At 39.8% G+C, this 14,114-nt stretch overlaps 1 protein-coding gene across 2 annotated transcripts in view; it reads left to right on the plus strand.

Annotated features, from left to right (window-relative positions):
- Positions 1-14,114, plus strand: part of ipo9 (importin 9) — a 41,362-nt gene that overhangs the window by 19,873 nt on the left and 7,375 nt on the right. Inside the window, exons 13-21 of one of the 2 annotated variants that reach the window (XM_083534074.1) lie at positions 1,251-1,390; positions 1,564-1,726; positions 1,877-2,103; positions 3,300-3,448; positions 3,531-3,659; positions 9,495-9,770; positions 12,535-12,701; positions 12,965-13,098; positions 13,180-13,299. In XM_083534074.1, the coding sequence (XP_083390200.1) occupies positions 1,251-1,390; positions 1,564-1,726; positions 1,877-2,103; positions 3,300-3,448; positions 3,531-3,659; positions 9,495-9,770; positions 12,535-12,701; positions 12,965-13,098; positions 13,180-13,299 (1,505 nt within the window). The remainder of the gene's footprint in view (positions 1-1,250; positions 1,391-1,563; positions 1,727-1,876; positions 2,104-3,299; positions 3,449-3,530; positions 3,660-9,494; positions 9,771-12,534; positions 12,702-12,964; positions 13,099-13,179; positions 13,300-14,114) is intronic. The other variant, XM_083534073.1, reaches the window with a different exon arrangement.

A 14,114-nucleotide genomic window follows, 5' to 3' on the forward strand; every position in this document is an offset into this window, starting at 1 on the left:
ATATGTGATGTGTTGTGTGTTATGTGTAGGCCTAAATAAATACATCTTTAATCTACGCTTAAACTGGGAGAGTGTGTTTAGCCTTAAACACCGTCAGGAAGGCTTTACCAAAGTTTAGGAGTTAAATGTGAGAATGCTCTACCGCCTTTAGTTGACTTTGCTATTCTAGGATCTACTTGAAGTCTGGATTTTTGAGATCTCAAAGAGCGTGATGGATTGTAGCGTGTTAGAAGACTAGATGGGTACATCTGCTCTAAACCATTAAGGGCCATTCTAGTTTCCAAGTTGAACTAGAACATATTTTGACATTTCATGCACAGCAAATCTGCCAAAGGCATTCCATTCTTGCAAAATAGATTTAATTATTGTCATGATCCTCTTTTTAAATCAGTCTTGTTTCAAAATATCTTTGCTAATTCAGAGTCCTTGTCTGCAAAAGACTATTTTGAATGTTAAATGTCAAATGAGTTTTTCAAAAATAATGCGCTAACCATAATAGGAAAAAAGGTACATTTTGGTAGTCGTTTGTAAATAGTGACAAATGACTAGCTTGTTTAATCAAGATAAATGAACAATGAGTCTGTATATGAAAATCTGGAATCCTGCCTGGTTCCTGTGGAAAAGAAGACAACTTGAAGATAATTAAAGCTTAGTAGCCCTTACTGGGTCCTAAAGATACTAGTGCTGCTCCATCTTAGACTTTAATTAATCTTTTTTATGCACCCCCTGCAATTTGTCTTAGAACCACAGGATAGTTTTGAGGTGGTGGAAAAGTGGGCACTTAGTGAACTCTGTCATTCTGGACAATAATAGAATGACTGTCCCTCCATGCCCTACTGAAAATGAAATCAATCAACTAGGCTGTATAAAGGAGCAGTAAAGGAGGTTATTTGTACAGGAGGTTGTAACAGCTTTCCACTAATTTGGGACACTACTACTCCAAGCTAGTTTTAAGATTATATGATTGAGCCATATCTGAACTTTAGTTCTACCAACATTCACTATTCAGGAACATTTGCACTCATGTTAATTTCATTATTATTATTTTTTGCTGTTACATTGGTTCCAGTGTTTACTTTATAATGTTTGAATTGCACCGCCACTTTAATTCACCTCATGTCTGTTCTTGCATCATAAATGTTTACACTCCAGGGCAGTGTGTGTCGGAATAATGAAAAGCACTGAATATTATGTATGTTCATAATTTAAATGTAGTTGATTAATTCTTTTGTTTCTTTTGTGTTGTGTAGGTGGAAAATCCATGAAGCCTGCATGCTAGCATTGGGCTCAGTCAAGACCATAATCACGGAGAATTATAAGAATGGTCGCATACAGTTTGACATGCATGGCTTTCTTGCCAATGTGATCCTTGCTGACCTCAATCTAACAAGTAAATAGAAATCATTTTGAAACCTTATTCAAGACTCATAGCCAAGTTTAACCTTATTTACTAGTAGAATACTGAGAAATGTCGCAGATACCTGCTTTATTTTACATAAATTTCCACAAAATTCATGTGTAGTCTGTCACCATAGTTATGGTGCTCCATGTGTTTTACCTCAGCAGCCTCTCCGTTTCTGCTGGGCAGAGCTTTATGGGCAGCCAGTCGGTTTACTGCAGCCATGTCCCCAGAGCTCATCCAGCAATTTCTGCAGGCAACAGTAAGTGGCCTGCATGAGAGCCAGCCACCATCTGTTCGTATTTCTGCTGTACGAGCAATTTGGGGGTAAGTACCCCACCCTATCTTTTTTTTTTTTTTTTGCTACTACTATTACCATGTGGTTTCATTTGTTTATTTAGCTGCCATTTGTGCCACTCATACAATTGTTTTTTTATTGAATTATAATCTCTTAAAATGTATGTGTTTTTGCCACAGGTATTGTGATCAGCTAAAGTTGTCAGACAGCACTCATGTTCTGCAGCCTTACCTGCCTAATATTTTGGAGGGATTAGTGCAACTGGCGACCCAGTTTACTTCAGAGGTTCTCACCTTGGTGATGGAAACCCTATGCATTGTATGCACTGTGGACCCAACTTTTACCACCAGTGCTGAGAACAAGATCTGCCCTCTCACCATTGCGATCTTTCTCAAATACAATAATGGTAAAGTCAGCCTGTTTTTTATTGTCCAGTATTTTATATCGATTTTTTTTATATATGCATACTCTACTGGACAAAAAGGTTTTAGAACACTCCCATTTATCTAGTTTATTTAGCAAATCTGAGCAATTCAAGTACCCAAATGTAAGTCTTAAATTGCCAGAGGTAGATAAAAAAAGGTTAGGTTACCAAAAATAGAAAAATTTCAGCATTGCAAAAACAAGACCTTTTTTAAGGAGGAAGTAATGGTTTAAAACTTACACCTGTTCTGCAGCAATCGACGCAAGTTAGGCCTTAAAAGTTGATGCTAACAATTTTTACATGCATCCCAACTTTTGTTGATAACTTTCAAACCCTCTGGACAAGACAAGAGGCTTTTATTGTCATTTCTACTATACACAGTGGTACACAGTAAAAAACTAGACAACGTTCCTCCAGAACTCTAGTGATACACTAAACAACATAGAGCTACAACACAACACAAAAGCTACATAAAGTGCAAACAGTGCAGATGAAAAACAGTACAGACAGACAGTGCAGACAGACAACACAAGACAACACACATAACACAAGATAGCACCGACCAGTAAACCTACTGTATACTCTGAATATACAGTACTGTGTATAAAAGCAGTGTGGAACAGACTGTGTATCTACACCCTCTTAAGCAATATTTGGACAGAATTGTAGTAGTACATTTAAAGTACAGTAATAGTAAAGGCACTTGGAAAATAGAAGAATCTTAGGCAGGTAGAGGTCTAGCAGAACCAAAGCCACAAAAGAATCAAAAGACAAGTGTCTGAGAATCAACATCTTTCTTAAACTTTCTTAAAAGGAAAACAGCTTCAAGCACAGTTTAACATTGATTAAAGTACTCGTCTTAGTTTCACTTCTGAAACTGAGCTGCAGGTTTGAAAGGTTGAGTGGCAGTAAGAGAGCCTTTGCTAAGGTGGCGAAATAAAAGGTGTCTCTTTTGTCAGAAGAAAAAGATAAATTTTTTGTTTGCAAATGATTCCATAATTTTCTTTTTATGTCCAATTGTTTTTATCTATGCTCCATGAAAACTTTGAGACATTAAACGTATATATTTCAATAAAAATAAAAAAACGGAGGTGTTCTTAAACTTTTTGTCTGCTATATATATTAATTTTTGTTTGTTTGTTTATTTAGTTATTTTAATTTCTTTATTACTTTATCAGATCCTGTTGTGGCATCCTTGGCCCAGGATATTTTTAAGGAGCTGGCACAGATTGAGCCCTGCCAGGGCCCTATGCAGATGCGCCTTATCCCCACACTTGTCAGCATCATGCAGGCACCACCTGATAAGATTCCCTCAGGCCTTTGTTCTGTATGGGACTTTTTTGTCTATTTTTTATTTTGCTGATTTGTCACAATGCTGTTTAATTAATGACTTCTTATTGCTTGAACAGACAGCAATTGATATCCTGACCACAGTAGTAAGGAACTCTAAGCCACCACTGTCTGAGATGCTTGTGTGCCAGGCTTTTCCTGCTGTGGCCCAGTGTACCCTTAGTGCTGATGACAACGCTACAATGCAGGTAAATGTCATATTAAGTATTACTATTAATTTCATATATTAACTACTATAATTAACTATATATTAACATATTAACAAAATATTATTTAAAGGATTATTGATAATCACATGGTGTTAACACTTGTAATTTTAAGTTATTAAGTTAGCAATAATTATTATTAAATAGCTCCTGCATCCTATATCCTCATTGTTTGCATTTTATTTAAAAATCAGATTACACTGTCTATTATTCTTATGTTTTTATTTATCAGGACTTAAATAACAATTGTGGGGTGCTTATAAACAGCATTAAACAAACAAAAAAATAAACAAAGAAACAAACCTATTTCAACATCGACCCCCTCTAAAAAAAGATTAATTATCCAGGTAACTAATGAAGCATACAAGTGTGACATGGTGCTTCGGATCCTACATTTTTGTCAAGAGGCAAGGATCAGCCATGACCTTCGAGAATTAATTGTTTATTGTAACTGTTGCAAGGCAGAGAAATGTTACATTTCTTCAGTGAAAAAGATTGTTTACAGAGATCCTTCAAGACATTTTCCAGTCTTCTGAGAGCTGAGTGGCCCAGCAAATAGAGTCCAAGTGTTGACTTTTAAATACCTAGAGATACAAAGAAAAACCTAGGAAGTACCGGTCTACCTATTCACCGTAAATGTTTAACAGCACAGGAACTGAACAAATATGGCTTTCAATTGTGGATGGTTGGAAAAAAAAACCTTTTTCTCCAATATATCAGTATGGTCTCCTGCACTGTACCGTGCTAAATGAAAACCAAATAATATTAATTACAGCAAATACCTCATACCAACTCTTAAGCATGGTGGGTTGACCTGGGAAAGTTGCAGTTGTTGAGATAAAAACTCCACTTTATACCAGCATATTTGTCAGATTTGTCACAAATGTGAGGCCCTAAACTGGGGCTAAATCTTTTCAAACCAAATTAAATAAAATTTTATTTGTCACATACATACAGAGTACGACATGCAGTGAAATGCTTTTTATGACGGTTCAGCATGAAGGGAAAAAGTAAAAAAAAAGTAAAACAATGATAAAGAAGGCAGATAAAATATAAAAATATAAGAATATATAAAGATATATATGAGAAACTTGTACATTATAACACATTTATTGCTGGAGTGGGTCCTGAAAAATTTGCTCCATGCAGGTCTACCCTGTTCTCTCTGCCATTTTCGCAAGCAGCTGTATTATTTTGTAGGAACAGAGTCAGGTGTACAATTAACCAGTTATACTAAGTAGATGATAATGACCATCAATTGTACAGTGGGGGAAATAATTGTTTGATCCCCTGCTGCTTTTGTAGTTTTACCCCCTTACAAAGAAAGTAATGGTCTAGAATTTATATGGTAGGTTTATTTTAACAAAGAGATACAGGTTAGACGTTTCTTGTAGATTGTCATCAGGTTTGTGTACATCCCAGGAAGGATTTTGTTCCATTCCTCTTTAGTCAAGTCAAGTCAAGAGGCTTTTATTGTCATTTGTACTATACACAGTGGTACACAGTACACAGTAAAAACAAAACAACGTTCCTCCGGAACCCTGGTGCTACAGTAAACAACAACAGCATAGAGCTACAACACAAACATAAAGTGCATCGAGTGCAACCTGGTGCAAACAGTGCAAATTAAAAACAGTACAGACAGACGGTGCAGACAGACAACACAAGACAAGACAAAAAAACAAAAAAACAAGTATAGCGCCGACTAGTAAACCTACTGTATACTTGATTATACAGTACTGTGCAGGAGATATGTAAAAACTATACCCAGGAGAGAATACATACAGAACAGAACAGAACAATGTAGTGCAAAAAAACAGCAGCAAGGAGGTGCAAAGACAGCATGTAAACATTATACTGTAATACAAAGGTGCAACGACAGCATATAAACATTATACTGTAATACAAAGGTGCGAGTATAAATAATAATAAATAAATAAATGGTGGTGGAGTGGATCGAGATGAGTGATGATTGTGTTTAGTCCAGGTTGTACAGTTCGGTAACACACATTTGAGGGAGTGTGTGTGTGTGTGTTCTGTTTTCAGTTCTGTTTGTTGAGAAACCTGATGGCTTGGGGAAAGAAACTGTTGCACAGTCTTGTGGCGGCCCGAATGCTTCGGAACCGTTTTCCTGATGGTAGGAGGGTGAAAAGTGTGTGTGAGGGGTGTGTGTGGTCGTCCACAATGCTATGTGCTTTGCGGATGCAGCGTGTGGTTGCTCTGTGCTCTCCTGAAGTCCACAACCATCTCTTTCGGTTTGTCCACGTTCAGAGACAGGTTGTTTGGTCCACACCAGGCAGTTAACCGTTGCACCTCCTCTCTATATGCTGACTCGTCGTTCTTGCTGATTAGACCCACCACGGTTGTGTCATCGGCAAACTTGATGATATGATTCGAGCTGTGCATTGCTACACAGTCGTGAGTCAGCAGAGTAAACAGCAGTGGGCTGAGCACACAGCCCTGAGGTGCCCCGGTGCTCAGTGTGGTGGTGCTGGAGATGCTGTTTCCGATCCAGACTGACTGGGGTCTCCCAGTCAGGAAGTCCAGGATCCAGTTGCAGAGGGAGGTGTTCAGGCCCAGAAGGTTCAACATCTCGATCAGGTGCTGAGGAATGATTGTGTTGAATGCTGAGCTGAAATCAATGAACAGCATTCGTACATATGAGTCCTTGTTATCTAGGTGGGTGATGGCCAGATGGAGGGTTGTGGAGATAGCATCGTCCGTGAAACGGTTCGGACGATACGCAAACTGCATGGGGTCCAGGGAGGGTGGTAGCTGTGTCTTGATGTGCCTCATGACGAGCCTCTCGAAGCACTTCATCACGATGGGAGTGAGCGCGACGGGACGATAGTCATTGAGGCAGGAGACAGTCGATTTCTTCGGTACAGGAACAATGGTCGTTGTCTTGAGGCACGTGGAGATGTTGAAGATGTCAGTGAAGACATCTGCTAGTTGTTCTGCACATTCCCTGAGCACTCTGCCAGGAATGTTGTCAGGTCCAGCAGACTTCCGTCAGCACCTGGTCAGTGGGAGGAGGGATGGTCTTCCTCGCCTTCACGTTGTTCTGTACCTCAAACCAGGCGTAGAAGTCGTTCAGCGCATCTGGAAGGGAGGGGTCACGGTCACAAGCAGGTGATGTGGTCTTGTAATTCGTGATCGCCTGGATGCCCTGCCACATGCGCTGAGTGTCTCCACTGTCCTGGAAGTGGTTGTGGATTTTTTTCGCCTGTGCCCGTTTTGCCTCTCTCATGGCACGAGACAGGTCGGCCCTTGCTGTTTTTAAGGCCGTCTTGTCCCCTGTTCTGAAGGCAGAGTCTCTTCGTTTCAACAGCGCACGCACATTTGCAGTCATCCACGGCTTCTGGTTGGAGCGTGTAGTAATTGTCTTGGAGATGGTCACATCAACGCACTTGCTGATGTAGCTGGTCACTGATGATGTGTACTCCTCCAAGTTGATGGAATCGCCATTGGTTGCAGACTCTCTAAACATGTCCCAGTCAGTGCACTCAAAACAGTCCTGAAGAGCAGAAGTAGCTCCTTCTGGCCAGGTTTTCACCTGTTTCAGAATCGGTTTAGAGCGTCTGATGAGCGGTCCATCGGAACTCTGTCGTTGAGCCACGTCTCCGTGAAAACAAAGATGCAACAGTCTCTAAACTCTCGCCGTGTGCCGTTTACAGATACTCTTCAAATCCTGAAGGCTTTTGTTTGGCAACTCGAAGTTTCAGCTCCTTCCACAGATATTTTATTAGATTAGGGTCCGAATACTAGCTAGGCTTCTCCAGGTGCTTATGGTATTCTTCATGAACCACTCCTTTGTTGGCTTGGCCATATGTTTTGTGTCATTGTAATGCTGGAAGACCCATTCATGACCCATCTTCACTGTTCTGGCTGAGGCCAGGAGGTTCTCATCCAAGATTCTACGGTACATGGGCCCGTTCATTGGCTCCTCAATGCGGTGAAGTCTTCCTGTACCTTTAGCAGAGAAACAGCCTTAAAGTGGAATGTTTCCACTTCCATGTTTGACAGTGGGGATGGTGTTCTTGGGGTCATATTCAGCATTTCTCTGCCACCAAACACGGCGAGTCGAGCTCAATTTTGGTTACATCTGACCACATCACATTCTCCCATGCCTTCTCTCGATCATTCAGGTGTTCATTTGCAAACTTGTACATGTTCAATTCAATTCAATTCAATTCATTTTTATTTGTATAGCGCTTTTAACAATGAACATTGTCTCAAAGCAGCTTTACACAGATAATGCGGTGATTAAAAATGAATATGTTCTTTATGAGTAAGTTTGTCCCTGATGAGCAAGCCGGTGGCGACTGGCGACTGTCTGTACATGTGTGTACATGTGCCTTCTTGAGCCGTGGGACCTTGCAGGATTTCAATCCCTTACGGCAAAGTGGTTACCAGTGATTTTCTTTGTGACTGTGGTACCAGCTTGCTTGAGATCTTTAACAAGCTCCTCCCGTGTAATTCTGGGCTGATCTCTCACCTTTCTCAGAATCATCCTTACCCCATGAGGAATTATTGCACCAACAGTGGTCTTACCAAGTTTCTTGCTGATGGTCTTGTAGCCCAATCCATCTTTGTGCAGGTCTACAATCTTGTGCCTGACAACCTTCAACAGCTGTTTGTCTTGCCCATGGCGGTGTTCTTTTCCAAAGCAACAGGACTACTTTTGGTGGCTTATGGGCACATAACTGGTCTTTGGGGGTCAAAATTCTTGCTGGTTGGTAGGGGATCAAATACTTATTTTACTCGATAAAAAACTAATTAATTTATAACCTTCCTTTGATTATTTTTTTTGTTGATATTCTGTCTCTCTCTGTTAAAATAACCTACCATAAAAATCCTAGACCGTACAATATCAGCAGGGGATTAAATAATTATTTTCCCCACTGTGCATGTTGATTGAAACGTTATTATTATCTGAAATAGAAACAGCTATGTAGGAGACTTAGAACAAGGTAACCCTGTGGAAGACAGTTTCATGTCACAGGTCATACACCAAGGCATTACTGAGCACAGCATCAAGACTCTGCCTCAGCAAGGTCTTCCCCAGGCAAAGATTGCAGACTGGATTGTCAAGATGTGTGCTGTTCAAGCTATTTTGAAAAAACACGAAGTATTGAGAACTCTAGGTTGGCTAAGGATACTTATTGCTGCAGATGAAACACATCGTGCTTACTTCCTTTTGACATCAAAAGATGTCCAGCAGTGCCTTCGGCAAAGAACTGGTGGAAACGATCTTTCTCGAGGATGTTTGAAACAACCTACCTGTCAAGTTCCTTCATAAACTGTGCAAGTGTACCTAAAAGAATTTATACTTGTTGGCAGGTAAAGGGTGTTTACACTAAATATTGATTTCATAAAAAATGAATTTTTTTTCCATTTATCTTATTTTTATTTTGGTAATTGATAAAAACTAAACTATTAAAACTTATTTTTTTTAAAGCATTCTTATTTTTCAGAATTTTTTTCACACCTAAACTTATGCACAGTACTGTTTCCGCATATACCAACTAACGGCAAGTTGATTTTCTTTAAAATGGGACTAGTGTTTACTTAATATGATTTTGTCTGTTTGGCAAAAATGTTAATTATGTTTTGTTTTTGAGATTTTAATTAGATGAGCAAATTGTGAAATGGTTTACCAGTGAAATGTTATTTATTAAACTGACTGCATTTTGTGCAATACAGTGACATCTTGCTTGAAATAAGCTACTCTTTCTTACTTGTATAATAAAGTACAAAAAAAAAAAATAATAATTATCCAAACCCTATTCTTGACATTTTCATTAACTCTTCTAGAATGGTGGTGAGTGTTTGCGGGCTTATGTCTCAGTGGCTCTGGAGCAGGTTGGACAATGGCAGGATGAACAGGGCCACAGTGGCTTGTGGTATGTCATGCAAGTGGTCAGTCAGCTGCTGGACCCACGCACGTCTGAGTTCACTGCCACATTCGTTGGTCGTTTGGTTTCAACATTGATTGCTCGTGCTGGCACACAGCTGGGGGAGCAACTGGACCAAATGTTGCGTGCCATCCTTAGTAAAATGCAGCAAGCTGAGACACTCAGCGTCATGCAGGTAAGTGTAAATAAAATGCTTAAATACACCAATTCTCTTCAGTGACATTATTATTGTCTTATTTTTAACTTAAATGACTTCTAGATTTTAGAAATGCTGATGCTGTTGAATATACACGCACCGGCCACTTTATTAGGTACATATAGTGGTATCCAACCGCTCGTTAACGCAAATTTCTAATCAGCCAATCACATGGCAGCAACTCAATGCATTTAGGCATGTAGACATGGTCAAGACGATCTGCTGCAGTTCAAACCGTGTGTCAGAATGGGGAAGAAAGGTGATTTAAGTGACTTTGAACGTGGCATGGTTGTTGGTGCAAGACGGGCTGGTCTGAGTTTTTCAGAAAATGCTGATCAACTGAGATTTTCACGCCCAACCATCTCTAGGGTTTACAGAGAATGGTCCGAAAAAGAGAATATTCAGTGAGCGGCAGTTCTGTGGGCGCAAATGCCTTGTTGATGCCAGAGGTCAGAGGAGAATAGCCAGACTGATTCGAGCTGATAGAAAGGCAACAGTAACTTAAATAACCACTCGTTACAACCGAGGTATGCAGAAGAGCATCTCTGAACGCTCAACATGTCGAACCTTGAGGCGGATATGCTACAGCAGCAGAATACCACACTGGGTGCCACTCCTGACAGCTAAGAAAAGGAAACTGAGGCTACAATTCGCACAGGCTCACCAAAATTGGACAATATAAGATTGGAAAAACGTTGCCTGGTCTGATAAGTCTCGATTTCTGCTGCGACATTCGGATGGTAGGGTCAGAATTTGGCGTCAACAACATGAAAGCATGGATCCATCCTGCCTTGTGTCAACGGTTCAGGCTGGTGGTGGTGGTGTAATGTGGGGCTGGGCGATATGGGCAAAAAAAATAATCCCCGATTTTTTCACAAAAAATCCGATTTGCCATTTAAATCGATTTTTTCCCCCCTGCTTAAAATCAATCTGCATATGACAAAGAAAATGTTAAAAAAAAAGTTTTAACTTTATTAAATAAAGTTTATTTACCCTTCTGGGATTATAACCCACTTTGGGTTAAAGTGCAATCAGAAACAACAAGCCAAAAAAACAAGATGGCAGGCCCTGCCATTGTAAATTGTAAAAATAGAACGTAACATAACATTAAAATAAGCAAACCTACAAAGAAAAATCTTTTGAGTGTTAAAATGTGGAACATGATTGAAAATGCACCTGAGGTTTTGAGTGATTTTGCCTTTACTTTTAGATAAAAGATAAAAATTTAACAGAGTAATAGACAGGGACACTGTAAATAAGAAGTATTTGAAAGATTGAGCAAACCTAGAAAGGAAAATGTTTTATAAATGTGTTTGAATGTGGAACATGGTTAAAAATGCAGTGATGCTTGAGTGATTTTTCCTTTACTTTTCTTAAAAACTCCACAGTAAAATTAGTTGAAATTGTAAATAAAAATAAAACAGACAGGGAGATTCTAAATAAGAATTATTTGAAAGATTGAGTAAACCTCAAAAAATGTTTTATGACTGTTTGAATATGGTGATTCAAATGCTCTGATTTTTGTTTCTTAACAGAAACGCCGTTCTAAAGCGTCTTTACATGTATTTTGACCGCTCCCACCACCCATACCGTAAGTGTAGGATTAGACGCGCAACACTAAGTGCACTAAAGTGCGGCTGCTTAACGGTGTATTTTCAAGATGCGGCTGGCTTAACCTCAGTCTTGTGCTGCCGCTGTCTTGTTCATTTCGTAGGGCTCTACATCTCTCCCACTCGACAGCATGCCTCTGTTTGAGGTGCTGCAGTAAATTGGTGGTACTGCTACCTTTGCTTGCAACAGCCTTCAAACACACTTTGCAGCGGGGTGTTGTTTGTGCTGCGTCTGATGCAGCAAAACCGAACCAATTCCAAATTACAGATGACACTGTGCCTTTCTTGGGAACGAGCTCTTCTCTGCTCGCTGCCATGTTGTTTGTGTATCTCTATGGCAAACGTGCCGGGGGAGGGCTGAGTTCGTTCGAAACTATGGAAGCCCAGAGGGGAGCGTCGGTGGACATTAAAGAGAAAACCGATTTTTATTTAAACAGATCGATGTGAACGCCCAGCCCTAGTGTAATGGTGTGGGGGATATTTTATTTGGCACACTTTGGGCCCATTAGTACCAATTGAACGTCTTGTCAAAGCCACAGCCTAACTGAGTATTGTTGCTGACCATGTCCATCCCTTTATGACCACAGTGTTCCCATCTTCTGATCGCTACTTCCAGCAGGATAACGCACCATGTTATAAAGCGCGAATCATCTCAGACTGGTTTCTTGACCATGACAATGAGTTCACTGTACTTAAATGGCCTCCACAGTCACCAGATCTCAATCCAATAGAGCACCTTTGGGATGTGGTGGAACGAGTGATTCGCATCATGGATGTGCAGCTGACAAATCTGCAGCAACAGCGTGATGCTATCATGTCAATATGGACCAAAATCTCTGTGGAATGTTTCCAGTACCTTGTTGAATCTATGCCACGAAGGATTAAGGCAGTTCTGAAGGCAAAAGGGGGTCCAACCCGGTACTAGTAAGGTGTACCTAATAAAGTGGCCGGTAAATGTAGTTCACTATTCGGTATATCTAAGATAGTTTTCTTTTTTCTCCAGCGAGGCTTTAAAAAGCAAATATTTTTACTTAGCAGACAGTATTTTTTTTTGTTTTTATTTGCCTAAGTAAAGTCTATAAGTAAGTAAAGTCTATAAGCAAGTAAGTCTTTTCATCATATTTCCTCCACAGTCCCTGATCATGGTGTTTGCCCACCTAGTCCACTCACAGATAGAGCCTCTGTTGGAGTTTTTGTCCAGTCTCCCAGGGCCTACAGGAAAACCTGCTCTAGAGTTTGTTATGATGGAATGGATGAGCCGACAGCATCTGTTCTATGGCCAGTATGAAGGCAAAGTCAGGTTTGGGCTTTCTACTTTCCCAGTCATTTATAAAGCATAAAAGAGATGTAAGGGGAAGTGGGAAGGGGCAGCTCAGTAGTTAAGATATTGGACTTCTGGTAAGAAGGTCATTAATTCAAATCCCAGCACCACTAAGCTACCACTGCTAGGCTTTTGAGCAAGGCAATTAACTTTCAACTGCTTAGTTGTATGAATGCAATTCTAAGTCACTCTGGATAAATGTAGAGGCTGATGTTATGTGACCATATTGTTTCTGTTTTTAGCGCTATAGCTCTGTGCAAACTTCTTCAGCATGGCATTAACTCCAATGACAAGCGATTGCAAGATATAATAGTCAAAGGGGAGGAAATCTTTAATCCAGATGAAGGCATTCGCACTCGATCTAAAGCTGCAAAAAGTAATTATGCATATTTTAGGTACAAATTTGGTTTTAATTTGCATTTGGAAGTCTGATAATGGTCTGTGTACTACATTTTAGACCCAGAGCGGTGGACTAACATTCCTTTGCTGGTGAAGATTTTCAAACTTATTGTCAATGAGCTCTCATCTGTAATAGAGGCGAATGCACATCGAGCAAACCCTGCAGACTGGAGTCAAGGTAACTTTTAACAAAATAGAAATGTTCAAGTTACAGGATGCCTTATGTCTAATGCTATGTCATGCATTCTGAGTTATTTGGACGGTTAAAAAATTGGATTCTCATGCTAAAACAATTTCTGTGCCAAATACACCCCTCTCAGGTGCATATAAGTTTCAAAAAGTTATTTCCGACTATTGGCCCTTCATGACATCAAACAGGGTGAAATTCCTAGAATGGCCACTTCACCAAGAAAAAAAATGCGCACACAGCAACCGGAGCAAGAGCGCGCCCATCAGTGTGCTTCATTTGGTCAAGGAAGTCGTCAGCAGTGCTGCACAGGACTTGTTTGAGAGGAATGTCTATAAACAAAAGTGTGTTTTTGGATGTCAGGGGGAAGGTTAAGCTTGTTCATTACTTACCATATAGACACCTATTCGTTGTTGCTGCTGCTGTTCTTGATGTTCAATTTCAGATTCGGGATCTGATTCTGGATCAGATATGTATGGCTGGATCTGATTGTTAAGCATAGTTAATTTAAAACTATAATTTTTTTTTGTTCCTGTTTTATTTATAGTGATGTCACAGCTTGCAGACTATCACTACGCAAAAGCTCTGCAATGCTTGCGACTTTTTACAAGGAGGAGTGTAAAGCCGTATCTTGCTTTTATAATCTGATAAAACTCAGACTCCGAGAAATATTAAGGTTATACCTAATAGGTACTCGATTAACATGAGATTGGGCAAAACTGTGTTATGTCCTCTTTAATGCCTGTAAAATATTTAAAGTAACAGGAATGAATATTAAAATATTGTAAAATATACAATAAATATAG

The sequence above is a fragment of the Silurus aristotelis genome (assembly GCF_946808225.1).
Source record: "Silurus aristotelis genome assembly, chromosome: 28".
Taxonomy (NCBI): domain Eukaryota; kingdom Metazoa; phylum Chordata; class Actinopteri; order Siluriformes; family Siluridae; genus Silurus; species Silurus aristotelis.